This window comes from Bos javanicus, chromosome 7, assembly GCF_032452875.1.
Source record: "Bos javanicus breed banteng chromosome 7, ARS-OSU_banteng_1.0, whole genome shotgun sequence".
In the NCBI taxonomy this organism is placed as follows: domain Eukaryota; kingdom Metazoa; phylum Chordata; class Mammalia; order Artiodactyla; family Bovidae; genus Bos; species Bos javanicus.
In genome coordinates this window covers 25,442,711-25,457,516 of record NC_083874.1, presented here as the reverse complement: position 1 = coordinate 25,457,516, position 14,806 = coordinate 25,442,711, and the positions used below count along the sequence as shown (strand labels likewise).

General features: G+C 34.2%; 1 protein-coding gene across 2 annotated transcripts in view; it reads left to right on the top strand.

Annotated features, from left to right (window-relative positions):
• SLC12A2 (solute carrier family 12 member 2) overlaps positions 1–14,806 on the top strand; it is a 93,717-nt gene that overhangs the window by 51,682 nt on the left and 27,229 nt on the right. For both annotated transcript variants that reach the window (XM_061422900.1, XM_061422902.1), the window contains exons 11-17: positions 244–351; positions 1,386–1,509; positions 2,485–2,586; positions 3,917–4,072; positions 5,378–5,477; positions 9,974–10,085; positions 11,597–11,737. In XM_061422900.1, the coding sequence (XP_061278884.1) occupies positions 244–351; positions 1,386–1,509; positions 2,485–2,586; positions 3,917–4,072; positions 5,378–5,477; positions 9,974–10,085; positions 11,597–11,737 (843 nt within the window). The remainder of the gene's footprint in view (positions 1–243; positions 352–1,385; positions 1,510–2,484; positions 2,587–3,916; positions 4,073–5,377; positions 5,478–9,973; positions 10,086–11,596; positions 11,738–14,806) is intronic.

Genomic DNA, 14,806 nt, shown 5'->3' with positions numbered 1-14,806 from the left:
TGTTTGCCTTTGATGTTGTACGAAATAAAAGGTCTTTTCCTACATTAATTAAGGGATGGTGATACATCATTTTCAGAAGTTTGTAATGCATGTAAGAACCATTATTGCTGTGGACTATTGCTTTTGTTATCGTATTCTCCCCAGTATTGCTATCAGTGTTCTTCATAGGAATAGTAAAGATGTATAGTGTTGTGGATTTTTTTGAATTGTGTATGACTGACTTTTCCATTGTCACTTTTTAAGGTAATGAGCATGGTGTCAGGCTTTGCACCATTAATTTCTGCAGGTATCTTCTCAGCCACTCTTTCTTCTGCATTAGCATCTCTTGTGAGTGCACCCAAAATATTTCAGGTGAGTATTTCACATTGCAAATTTTATTATAGAGGTAGACAAGGTAATATATTTCAAATGGGATTTTTAATATTTTTAAATGATTTACTTCTGTCAACCCTGTGTATTTATATGATACATGCCAACACATATATCAAGGATGGCATATTTAATTTTATGCACAGGAATGTGGATATGTATATTTATATAAACTGTTGTGCATTTATCCACTGACAGGGTATAGTTTTTGAGTTGTCTTTCTGGAAGTGGTAATGAATTTTTGCTTTTTTGACATGCTCTATTAGCATAAATTTTCATGTCTTACCAAAGATAAAAAGTACCATAAATCAAAAGAAGATACTTTATCTTGTTCCTGTTAGCATAATGCCAAAATAAGTGTTTTATTTTTATGAATATTTGAATGTCTAGGATGTGCCATACATTATGTTAGGTGCTCAGGATATAATGATAAATAAAACATTATCTCCCTTTAGTGAGCATCAAATAAACAAACAACTGATACTGCATAGAAAGTACTTTTTATTACTAAAACAAGTGAAGTATTGATTCTGCAGCTTGGTTCTTAATTTCTTGTTATAATTAATACAGTAGAGGTGTAGAATATATCCTAAAACTATTTTCAGTATTGTTTTAAGAAAAGTGATTAAGTTTTATATTAGGATTTTTATTTGCTTTAAGTCTTAGATTTTGACTTGGTTTTCTTGAAATAGGTCACACATCTATCATACTTCTCAAGCTTCCACACTTCTATATATATGCCTGCTTCTTTGACTCTTTATTTGTGTAAGACTGTCAACCTGGTGTGGGGTAAAATAGATAAACACTACAGTGTATTCTAAATCTCCAGCCTTTCTGATACTGGAAATGTTTGACTCTTCTTTACAATTTGTTGGTAAAGCAGTATGAGAGGGAAAAAAAGAGGACCAAGAATTAGAAACTTGGGTTCATTTCCTGATTTACCTGTTGTAACTGTAAGCAGATCTGTATGTCTTATTTTGAGGTATTCCATTTTAATGTTTACATTTCTTTATTAGGCTCTATGTAAGGACAACATCTACCCAGCTTTCCAGATGTTTGCTAAAGGTTATGGGAAAAATAATGAACCTCTTCGTGGCTACATCTTAACATTTTTAATTGCACTTGGATTCATCTTAATTGGTTAGTCTATACATGTGTGCTGATGTAGATTTTGGTGCATTTATAGTATTAACTGTCAACATTGAGTCATTAAGTCATAAAATGTTACTTTGCCTGCTATACTAAGTTTCTTTTTGATCAAAGGAAAAGAGTTTAGAAAATACTGCAGATAATAGCATTCCTTAAATATTTGCTCAAACTCATACCCTCACTAACTCCCTATTAGGCTAAAGGGAGCTCCTAGGTTCTTATCCCTAAAACAAGTATGATAGTAGCATAGGGTAAAGGATTATGGTGTCTTCCATGAAGGTAAAACCTCTGCTGATCTTTTTGGTTCCTTTCCCTCTGATTGGGTCTTAAAGAACGTTTGGACTTTGGATTATACCATGGAAACTAACTTTCTCATCTGATGCTTAAAAATGTATCTGGTATAGCTACTTTTTGAGAACAGGTTGGCAATATTTAATAAAGTTTCCTATGATCCACCAGTTCTTAGAGCTTTGTACCCTGCAGAAACTTTTATATAAAAGAATATTTTTAGTGTCATTAATTATAATAGTGAAAAATGGAAACAACCTGAGTGAAATATTCAGCAGTAAAAATGTGAATACACTTGGTTTTCATATGTTAATATGGATGAATCTCAAAAATAATGAATGTAAAAAAATTTGAATTACTGAATGATAATATTGTATGATGTAATTTATGTAACTTTTAAAACATCCAAAACAGTGCTCCATAATCGTTGTGAGCCATATATGTATGTAGGAAAACAGTATAACATCACTGGAAAGAATATTTCAACTTTGAGAGAGAGAGTCATAAAGGAGGTTTCTACTGTGTACGTAGGATATGATTTAAAGTATATGAAGTATGTATAGCAGAGTTCATTAAATCTGGGTTATGGATTTAGGAGTATTATGTATTATCTAAAGGTTTGAAATGATTCATAGTTTTGAAAAGTTAAATGTCTAATATGTCGTATTTCTTTTGCAGCTGAATTGAATGTTATTGCTCCAATTATCTCTAACTTCTTCCTTGCATCATATGCACTGATCAATTTTTCAGTATTTCATGCATCACTTGCAAAATCTCCAGGTGATTTTACATTTTCTTTAGAAGTTTCGTAAATGTGGCAATGTTTGATTTTAGAGAAAATAAAACTTTAATACATTTTAAAAGATGGCATGTGTGGAATTAGTTCACTAATGCTTCATTCTGCCTTTATAGTTGAGTCAAATTGAGTCTTCAGAGATCTTCTGTCATGCAGTTTATTGGTAAACAATGTCTGTTTCTTGCTTCAAATAATTTAAAATAGCATTAATCTCAAATTCTGGCTAACTGTGAAAGAATTATTTTGTTTTTTTTTTTCCTGTGTTTATCAGTTCTAAGAACACTGTTATGATATAGTACCCTATCCAGGAATATTTTTAACACAATGAGTTCTGTGGAATTCTAATATAAGGGGTCTTTATCAACTGAAAAATTACTCCATATACAGTTTTTATGGGTATTTTGTTATAAACCATGACAACAGTTGGGCATCAGAGAAGGAAATGAAATAACAAAAACACTATTGCTTCTATGGGCCTAGAAGTTTCTCAGAACAAGAAAGATAAAACATGGGAACTTAGGAGACAAACATCTTAGCTTCAGTTTTTAAGAATATAAAGTTTAGAGATGGATGTGGGTGTAGCTCTAAAAGGGCAACACAAGGGATTCTTGTGTTGAATTTTTCTTTATCTTGACTATTTTAATACCAATATTTTAGCTGTGATACTTTGGTATCATTTTGCAAGATGTTATCACTGGGAGAAATTAGGTAAAGCACCCCCAGAATCTCTATATTATTTCTTAAAACTGTGTGTGAATCTGCAGTTGTCTCAAAATTAAAAGCTTAATTTTTAAAAATATAAATTTTATTGAGATGAAATACTTCCCCAAATGATGATAAGTTTTTTAGCAAGTAGGTGAGGTTTTTTAACAGTTCCAAAGAACAATTTATTTGAATTGTTTTCTATATTCATTAACATATGGATGTGTCTTATGCTAAAAACCAGAAAATAAAATCTCACTCTTAAGAACACAATTTGAAACCTAATTTTTTCATCTTCTCTTATTTTTAGCATTCACTGAGTTTAGGTTGATTTGTATTTTTTTAGTAAGGACTTTTTGAATAGGGAACTAGTAAGATAGGATAATGTTGATATAAATAGATGTGCCCACTTCATGGCTATCAAGAATCATGACATTATGATCAGTGATGGTCTATGACTTTACTGTTTAATTAGCTTTACAGTTCACATTTAAAGACTTCTCAGTGTAGCAGCCACAGAGAAATTTATTTTGTGCATGCATATGTACCACTGTCTAAAGCAGATGAGGTAGCTGAGTGACTTTATTTATCTATATTATTTGTTTCTGTTAGGGTGGCGTCCTGCATTCAAATACTACAATATGTGGATATCACTTCTTGGAGCAATTCTCTGTTGCATAGTGATGTTTGTCATTAACTGGTGGGCTGCATTGCTAACATATGTGATAGTTCTTGGACTTTACATTTATGTTACCTACAAAAAACCAGGTCAGTAGTCTTCTCTCTTAATATTTAGTATTTCAAGCTAAAAAATGTTTAGATGTTCTTTGTACCTTTCATATCTAAACATCCATCTTTTGTATTTTGGAAAGGCCTTTTGCATAAAACCTAAAATGCTTTATTTCTAAATATATGTAGTTTTAGTGAAAAAGTTACTCTAAGACTTTTTATTCTGTGGAATTTCATTCTTAGCCATGAGTTAAATTTAATTAATCCTATTTGTAGAAAAATAACAAATTCATGTAATAAACATTCTGTTTCACTCAATATGTTTTAAAATTAATCTTTGAAAGGATTTTATTATAGTACAGAAGTTTCTGTTAGCCTGATAAGCATTATATGTATTACCTAATGTGGTTTAGTACCTACTATAATTTGTACCACAGAATCACAAAATAATAGAACACATAGTATCTTCCCACCAGCTTACTGTATAGCAAGGACAATTAGACAGATATACTTAACTGGGAATAAAGAGGGAAATAGTTGAAGATTATCTAGAATGTGTAGCGTTGATAACTGCTGGGTATATCTCCACATAAGCAGATGCTGGGATAGGTTAGGATGAGTCCAGTTATTTAGTGTGATAACATGTAACAAGAAAATCTATTGAAAAAACTTGAGAAGTTGTGGCCCAATAGTGTAGATTAGAAAGAGACGACAGAGTAGTTGCAGTGTAGTTATTTTACACAGTGAGGAAACATTTTGTGATCCAAGTACGAGAGAATGAGGTTTTGGATTAGAACAGTGGCTTTAGAAATGAAGTGGACAAAGAAGATATTGTTTTAAATATCTTAGAAACAATTATTTCTCTAATATGCCTGTTAAGTCTCTAAAGTAACAAATGTCTAAAATCATCATTTGTGTTTAGACTGTTTATTCAATAAGAAGTAAAATTTGCCTTGATGTTCAAATAACTTAAACGGTGAAGTACTATAAATAGTATTTTATAACAATCATAGATCTGCCTTTTTCCTTTTTGACCTTTGGCTGTATAAACAATAATTTTTAAATGTTTTTTTTTTCTTTGTTTGCAAGACTCATTTTGAGCTGAATGCACAGCATGTCTGCAGCCCTTTCATCTCAGTCTTTTCCAAGTTGTACACTTTCTTTAAATGTTAATAATAGCTCAGATTAGCATTGCCTTAATTTCATGCTGTAGATGTAAACTATTGAAATTCCTGATGAGTACAACAGTTTATTTTAGCAGCTGACTTTTTAAATGTGCAAGCATTGGTTATTGATGATTTGTGATCACCAGTATTATGGTGCATGAACACTGTCCTCTTACAGATGTGAACTGGGGATCCTCCACACAAGCTCTGACCTACCTGAATGCACTGCAGCATTCGATTCGTCTTTCTGGAGTGGAAGACCACGTGAAAAACTTCAGGTAAGTGATCAGGTAACACAGAAACATTTTGTTTTAGATGGCAATCAGGACTTATTGTTTAGTAATATTTTCACTTGGTGATATTTCATGAAAAATTATCTAAAAGCATAGAATATTGTTTCTTGTTTGGTTTGATTTGAGCAGTTTATTCAAAAACAAGGTTGAGGCTTCTTGTTCTCAAAAATTTACAGAGAGAAAAATTATCATCTACCTTATAAAAATGTTACGGAAGTTTTGGAGGTTTCTCTTTGAAGGCTTTTAGATAGGTATCGTTAAAGTAAACTTTTTTCCCCCCTCTGTGGCCATTCAAGTTTATAACTATTAAGGATGAAATTCATAAAAATACTTGTTTTATAATTTTACTCAGGCGGTAAATATTTTCATGTTAGTGGCTTTGTTCTCACTGTGGAACTGGCAATCAGTTTTTGTGATAAAGAATCAATGTCAGAGTAAAGAGCATTTCTTACTATTTCCTTCCTTTTTATTTTATCTTAAAATTTAGTTTATCAGTCATCAATTTAAATGCTATTCCTTAATTTAACATTTCTAATAGTTGAGATTCAGTTATTAAAGCACTGTTGGAAATCAAAAGTATTAATTTATTTATATAGATTCTTAGAAATTATAGATTATTGTTAAGTGTAGCTAAAAGTAGGCTTGTCATTTTTTTAAAAATAGACCATTAGACAGTCATTCTCATACTGTTCATGTAAGCCTGGCTCTGAACAGGCAACTCTTTAGTCATGAGTAATTGCTTCTGATTGGCTTCTGAACAGTAATCCCAGGAATAAATTCGTTTTCAGTAAAACAAAAGACAGAATCTTTTTAAAAGAAAATTTCAAGATGGATAAGTGCTCTACCAAATTTCTCTCAAGAAGAAACACCTTTGTATTAATATATTCTTTTTGTTACTCTTTGAATATCCTCCCCCCACCCCCGCACCAACCACCACTACCACCAATTTGTTTTGTCAAATGAAAGATTCCCATAGACCACAGATCTTCAGTTTTGGAGTAGAAAGAAATAGGGAAAAGAAGTGAGAGCCCTGGGAGGAAAACTTTAATTTCAGCACATTTTTAATGTTTTCATAGTTAATGCAAAGTATGGCAGAAAATAGAAATCCTTCCTTTGTGCAAAAAGCTGTGTCCCGGAACTGAGAGTATGATCAAGAATCAGAATTAACTTGCCGTCAATAAAAAACTGTTATTTGCCTTATTAATAGAAATGGGAATTTTTTAAAACCTTTAAAAACTTAAAAAAAAAAGTTTACTCTAACAAGTGTTTTAAAATTATCAGAATTATACATGAACATATTTAAAAGAGGAAAAGCTTACATTTGTTGTGAAAATTAGTAGTTGTCTTGCTTCTCAAATCCCTATTTCTTTTATGCCACTAGCAACCAATTTCAGTTCTTAGCTGAATTGTGTAGTATTTACTTAATAGTCCCCAAAAGCATGTTTGTCTTATTGTATTGTTTGATTTAAAATTTTAGGCATTCTCTCTTGATTTCTTTCATCCATGCATGCCCATTACACACACACACACCCTTCTCTTTACCCTATCCTCCCAGTATATTTTTATGTCACTATTTTGATTAGGTTAGACTTGATGTTTATATTTTTATGACTTTTAAAGCATAATTCAGAGCTTAGCCTTGTAAATTATGATTGCTTTCTTTTCCTGTACAGGTTTTATGTTTTCTATGTAGCCAATAAATTGTTTTTCCTATTTCAGTTTCTATTTATCACTATCTCAGCCTTCACCAAATTTGCCAAAAGATTTTGTTTTCTTCACTTTATAGTTTCTATTTCCTTGAAGTGTCTTTCTCATCATTTCCTGCCTCTTTAATTTGGGTTCTTAGATTTAGCCTTGTCTGAAATGTCTGTGATCTGGGGCTAGGGAAGTTCTGCATTAGGGGTAGGGCTCTCAGTCAAGCCCTTAATGGAGATTAATGTGACCGTGATGGTTCTTTGAGAAGTTTAAGTCATCTTAAAAGTTTTCTTTTTTAATTTGATTAGATTTTTCAGAAAACAATCTTTTAATCTTTGCTTACTGATAAAGTTCTGGCTGCCACAGTTCTGAGAGCTAAGTGACAAAGCAGCTTGGAGATTTCAGTTTCCAGCATATGATGAATGTTCTAACTCCCTGCTTAAGGTAGCTGCTTATGCCCTCAGCTATTGCTCCCAGACCACAGGCCTCTCTAGCAAATAAGCTCTAGCCTAATAGGGTTGGAGAAAGGCAAGGACAGTTGCCCATCATAGTGATGGAAATGACTTGGGTTCATCTAGATGCTTCTTATGCAAACTTTTTAAATTAGTTCTCCTTATTTTTGTTTTTTTAACGCATTGCCCCTGCCACTTACAGAGGCATCTACTGCCTGTCAGTCCTAGGCATTTTGATGATTCTTAGGTGTAAAATCCGGATAAGGCAATGGCACCCCACTCTAGTACTCTTGCCTGGAAAATCCCATGGGCAGAGGAGCCTGGTAGGCTGCAGTCCATGGGGTCGCTAAGAGTTGGACACGACTGAGTGACTTCACTTTCACTTTTCACTTTCCTGCATTGGAGAAGGAAATGGCAACCCACTCCAGTGTTCTTGCCTGGAGAATCCCAGAGATGCGGGAGTCTGGTGGGCTGCCATCTCTGGGGTCGCACAGAGCGGACATGACTGAAGTGACTTAGCAGCAGTAGCAGCAGGTATAAAATCAGGTGGCTTCACAGTTTTCTCTTAATGCTCATTTATAATTTAGCCTTTTCCTGATTTGTCAAATCCTTTATTGTTCTTGCATCTGCTTTCTGGCTTTCAAAATTTCAGTGCAATTGTGTCCTATCCTCTTCTCTATATTTTGGTGCCTTAAAAAAAAATCCTATCATACTATGGAGATTTTAAAAGAGGGAGTAAAGATGAAGGCAGATATTCACACTCTCGTTACTAGACGACATCCCTAATATATTTTGTTCTATGCCTTTTTTTGGTATACTTTTATACTCAAGTTATGCCTTTGTGGTATGTTTACTAACATGTTTACTATTTAGTAAAGATGGGGACTACAGGTTCATTTCCCACAGTACTAGGTTATATTAGTAATGGGTTAAACTACCATAACAAAAAGCTGAAAAAACAAAGTGGCTAAACAAGATAGATATCAGCGTTCTGTGATAGTCCAAAGGTAGATGGACAGTATATGGCTGCTACATAGATTGGCTGCACTTGGTCACTCAAGTCCCCCATTTCTTCCTTTTACCTCATCAGCCTGCCATTCCCTAGGATATGTTTTTATGTCCATGTGGCCAAAGACATCACCAACTCCACAGTCTAGATTACGGAAAAGGTAAAGAAAGTATGGAGGGTGACCCAGGTTCCTTTTAAAGGGTAGGATGAGGAATTAGGAACATCATATGGGCTGGAAATCAGTCATAGGGCCACTTTGAGGAAAGCTAAGAAAGGCAGTGTTTAGCTGGGGAGCCATGTAACCTGCTAACACTCAGATGGAGAGACGGGACTACTAGCAGTCTCTGGGCTGCTAAAGATGACTTCATGTTTGGTTGCCTCAAATCTATTCCTCCAGACAGAACTGGATTTTCAGATGGCTTGCTAAAATTCTGAATCAGTTTGTAGTCTTTATTCAGCTTTTCCTGCTTATTTTATGAGAATAGTTAGGAGCTACTAACTAATTTAGTAGGTAAGTCAGAATTCTCAGCCTATTTGCTTTTTGTTAAAGTTCAACTATACACACTGTTGTTTTAATGAGTTTTTGTGAATCTGTTTGAATTTATGAAATGGATTTGTGAATATTTTTTCCTCAAACAATATTGACTTTTATTTCTAGTCAGTGAAAATCAAGAGTTAAAAATACATGAAAAATCATGTGAGTGTCTTATTTTTTGAAAGGCAGTTGAATTAATTTTGGCTTTCATTGTAACGAATTAGAATTAAAACTTTTAGTTCAAATAGAAACCTTTTCTTCACCATAGGTGATTTTACTCATAGAACAACATTCACTAAAATTAAGCTAGATTAGGGAAGACTGATATTATTAAGCAGAAATGAGTATGATTTGATCAGGCTAAGAAGGAAAGGGACCTGTTCTGTACATGAAGACATGGCCGTGTTCTCATGAAGTTTTGTGAACTCTGTTGAAAGAATTGTAATATTTATTACTTTTAGAAGATGAAAAGTTGTTACATGTTTTTAATTGGTTATGGATATTTCTTTCTGTAGTATCTCCCAGAATCTTGATGTATATTACCTATTAATTTAGGATATTTGGTATGATGTTTGCTCAAAGAAGATTTTGTTTCTGCATTTCTTATGCACCAAGGAACCCTGGTTATGTCATCTTCTATGAGAATCGTGTAGCCTGTGTCTTGAGGACAGTTGTGTAAAGGAGAGTCTAGTGTAACAATGTAGTGTTAGAGAAGCAACTTGAAATCATGTCCATGTTATCAAAGCCTTAAATTTCTCTAATTACATTTCTCCTTTTAATCTTAAATTAGGCCTCAGTGTCTTGTTATGACAGGTGCGCCAAACTCACGCCCAGCTTTACTTCATCTTGTTCACGATTTCACAAAAAATGTTGGCTTGATGATCTGTGGTCATGTGCATATGGTAAGTCCTAGTTTTATCTTCCATATTAAAACATTTTACACTCTGTGTATATCATTTGTAATTTGTGAATCTTTCTAGATTTGAAATAATTTGAGTAGCTTTTAGGAAGCAATATTGCTTTAGCTAAGAAAAATAGCCTACTAAGGAGCTAAAAAAAAACTAAGGAAGCTGAATGGAATTCGGTATGTGTTTTTTTCTTACTGATAAATCTAGTAAAGTCCTGAGAACGCCAGGAACATTTACTTGTCAGATATGGTACTGATAAATATTTAGTATCTGGTATGTAAAGAGTAGGGTGAAAGCTGAATTCTTGCCCATTCATTTTAGTTTTATTCATGAGTAAGGAAATTACTAAAAATAGGGGTAAATGTTCATCTAAAAGTAGTTTTATTTTTGGCCTCTTGGCTAAAATCACTAGATGATGGATCTTTTCTGCATAGGAAATTGGAGTATTTATTTACCAGATTAACTTACCTCCCAGGCTCTATTGCGTATTTTATTTTGGTGCTAGAAATGCATGTTATATGCCCTATGTCCCAGCCGCTGCTAGAGTTAATCTTCTGCTTGTAGAGTAGTAAAATGTGTGTGTAGGGTAGTGAAGAACACACTGAGACACTGACTCCACTTGGGACCTGCGGAGTTTCAGTTTGTCTCCAAGTAGATCAGTTCAGGTTGGAGTCTTGAGCGTAAGAAATTGCACAGAGGCAATTTTTCTACTAATAATGATAAATTGTACCATTCCTTGTCTTATTTAATTGCTAAGTCATGTCTGACTCTATACGACCCCGTGGACTGTAGCCCACCAGGCTCCTCTGTCCATGGGATTTTCTAGGCAAGAATACTGGAGTGGGTTGCCAGTTCCTTCTCCAGTTCCTTATTCATGTATAATTAAGGTGAACTTTTAATCTTATTTTTAGATTTTTTTTTCTTAATACACTTTAGGTAAAACATATAATACATTTTATGTGTTGCTTACAAGGATCAAAATAGAATTGCAAGTTGAAAAAACTCATTTCCTTTCATATGTTATGTCATTGTTCAACAGAAGGACAAAGGAAAAAATGAATTTATATAGCTAACTTTGACTTTTAATGATACTTCTATGTTTCTGAGATTTAATAACTCAGACATTTGAGACAAATGAAAAACAAGATGGGAAACTTTCCATAGAAAAATAGAAGGCTCTTATTTTTCTCTGTAATATCGTCTCCATTTTCAGTAATTTATAATTTCTCTCATTTACTACTACCAATACTTATTTATTTTTCAAAGTCTGTTTCCTTTTCTCTTCTTTCTGTGCCTCTGTTCCATCAACACTGTCTTTTCATAGTCTTTATTGGATATAATTCACCGATTTGAGAGTAAAACGCTAGCATTATATTGTACTTCCCTTCTCCCCCCACTGCTATGTTCAGATGCCTTGTTTAAGCCAAGATAACAGGAAGCTTTTTTTATGAAAATGGAATAGATTACCTTTCAGTTAAAGACTTATTAATATTTTTACCTTAAAGGGCCCTCGAAGACAAGCTATGAAAGAGATGTCCATTGATCAAGCCAAATATCAGCGGTGGCTTATTAAAAACAAAATGAAGGCTTTTTATGCTCCAGTACATGCAGATGATTTGAGAGAGGGTGCACAATATTTGATGCAGGTAAATTTCTTACCTCTTTTAAATGATAACATTTTAATTCTGTGTAAGTGTTCAAAATGTTTTTTATTCCAGGTTTCATTATTCACATTAATAAAAATTGTAAACTTTCAACATATGTTTATTACCGTATACCACTACAGTTTGTGTAATTTGAGAGTTAAAAGGACTATAGAAATACTGTGCTGTTAGCTGACAGCAAAGAACCTCTTTGTGAATTATCTTAGCCTATTTCTGTCCTTTTCCTAAGGTATTTCCCATTCACTCCCTGCTGCGACTCACTGGGTTTTTTGGAGAGAGTGTTAAGTAATGGCAGTCCTTATTTAATTTTTTAAGAAATTTTAATTCCTTATTTTATTTCTATTATTTTACTAGTTCTAAACTTAGACTTATTGTGGGTTTTGTTTTGGCATAGTAACCAGAATATGGGATTTGGAATCAATCCTAGGTTTAAATGCTAGCTAGCACTGCAACTTCCTTATTATAGATTTTGGACCAAACAAAAAAATTATTTAACTTCTCTGAAACTCAGTTTCCTCAACTCTTATGGTTGTAGGAAGACAGTGTTGGCCAACTTATTTTTATAGGAACCTCTTTCTTCAAAAGAAAACTTCAAGCAAAAGCCCCTTGTTTTGCTTTGCTTTGTTTGAGCTGCTTTGTTAAAATAGAGTGGGAGATTCAGAGTACTGTCACTGGCCTTTTTCTATTTTGTGTCTTTTAAAACTTGACAAGCATGTGGTTAAGAATACCCTAGGCAGTCCTCTGGAATAATAAGAGGTAGAAGTAGGATTGCTTTGACAGACATAAAGCCTTATCATAAAACTATAGTGATTAAGAAATCGTGGTGTTGAAGTAGGGACAGACATTTCAACTGAGTAGAAACTGAGTCTTTGATATAGGAAATTAAATACATGACAGAGGTGACATTGAAAGGATGAACTGGGAAAACTGATTATGTGAAAAAAATAACAGGTCTTTATAAAGATGAACAAAAAATATTTCCAGGTTGAGTTGAAAGACCTACACAAGAACAGAAAATTTTTTAAGCTTTTAAAAGAAAACAGAAAATAAATTTTTGATCTTGGACTAAGGAAGAAGTTTTTAAATGAGACACAAAAAGTTGAACTATGAAGAAGAAACCAATTTTTTTTTTAGTTAACATGTAAAACTGCTTCTTAAAGAAAGCATGAAATGAAAAATGAAGCCATAGACCTAAAGGGAGAAAACATGTTATCAGCAAAAGAATATGGGCCACAATATATAAAGAAATACTGTAAATCAATACGAGATTTTTTTTTAAAGGAGTAAAAGACATGAAAAGAAGAGGAAACCTAAATGACAGAAGTTAAAACTAAAACCATAGTACAGTCTTTAGTGCCTTTTCTAGTGGTGGTAGATTTGAAGCGCTTTAACAGACCAGACCCTGGGAAGAGGAGACTGGACTGGTGCAAAGAATTTAAGAAGGCCTGCACAAGTTATTTAGAAGATAAAAGATAATCAGGAGCAAAATGATTGGATTAGTTTGTCCTTGATTTTTCCCTATTTAAAGTGTGTTCACCTGAAACTGTATTTTACTCAGAGATCAAAGTATTGACACCATGGGAATAAAGGTTCAGCATCCTAGATGTTTCTTTGACATCTCCACTAATAACCTGCTGGAAGAGCTGTCTTTGAATTATTTTCTGATATGTGCCCCAAAACATGCAAGAACTTTCGTTGTCTTTGTACAGGTGAAAAGGGGACTGGGAAATCAACTCAGAAGCCATTATATTATAAAAGTTGTCTCTTTCACCGAGTTGTCAAAGATTTTATGGTTCAAGGTGGTGACTTCAGTGAAGGAAGGAAATGGACAAGGAGGGGGTATCCATTTAAGGAGCATTTTTTGAAGATGAGCGTTTTGCTGTTAAACACAATAAAGAATTTCCCTTCAGTGTATCCACGGGAAGGATACAAATGTCTCACAGTTCTTCATAACAACAAAATAAACTCCTCATTTAGATGGGTCTCATGTTGTTTTTAGGCAAGTGATTGATGGTTAAGTTGTGAGAGAGATAGAAAACCAGAGAACAGATGCAGCTAGTAAACCGTTTTATGAAATGCAGATACATAGTTGTGGGAAGCTAGTTCCCAAATCTAAAGAAAACAGAAGGACTTCTGAAGAAATCTGACTGTCTGGGCCTATCTGTTTGTGGTCTTGCTCAGTTCCGTTCAGTTGCTCAGTCGTGTCCAACTCTGCGACCCCATGGATTGCAGCACACCAGGCCTCCCTGTCCATCACCATCTCCCAGAGTTTACTCAAACTCATGTACATTGAGTTGGTGATGCCATCCAACCGTCTCATCCTCTGTCATCACCTTCTCCTCCCACCTTCAATCTTTTCCCACCATCAGGGTCTTTTCAGATGAGTCAGTTCTCATCAGGTGGCCAAAGTATTGGAGTTTCAGCTTCAGCATCAGTCCTTCCAGTGAATATTCAGGACTGATTTCCTTTAGGATGGACTGGTTGGATCTCCTTGCAGTCCAAGGGACTCTCAAGAGTCTTCTCCAACACCACAGTTCAAAAGCATCAATTCTTTGGTGCTCAGCTTCCTTCATAGTCCAACTATCACATCCATACATGACCACTGGAAAAACCATAGCCTTGACTAGAGAGACCTTTGTTGGCAAAGTAATGTCTCTGCTTTTGAATATGCTGTTTAGGTTGGTAATAACTTTTCTTCCAAGGAGTAAGCGTTTTTTAATTTCATGGCTGCAGTCACCATCTGAAGTGATTTTGGAGCCCAAGAAAATAAAGTCTGCCACTGTTTCCACTGTTTCCCCATCTATTTGCCATGAAGTGATGGGACCAGATGCCATGATCTTCATTTTCTGAATGTTGAGCTTTAAGCCAACTTGTTCACTATCCTCTGTCACTTTCATCAAGAGGCTTTTTAGTTCTTCTTTGCTTTCTGCCGTAAGGGTGGTGTCATATGTGTATCTGAGGTTATTGATATTTCTCCCAGCAATCTTGATTCCAGCTTGTGCTTCCTCCAGCCCAGCATTTCTCATGATGTACTCTGCATAGAAATTAAAT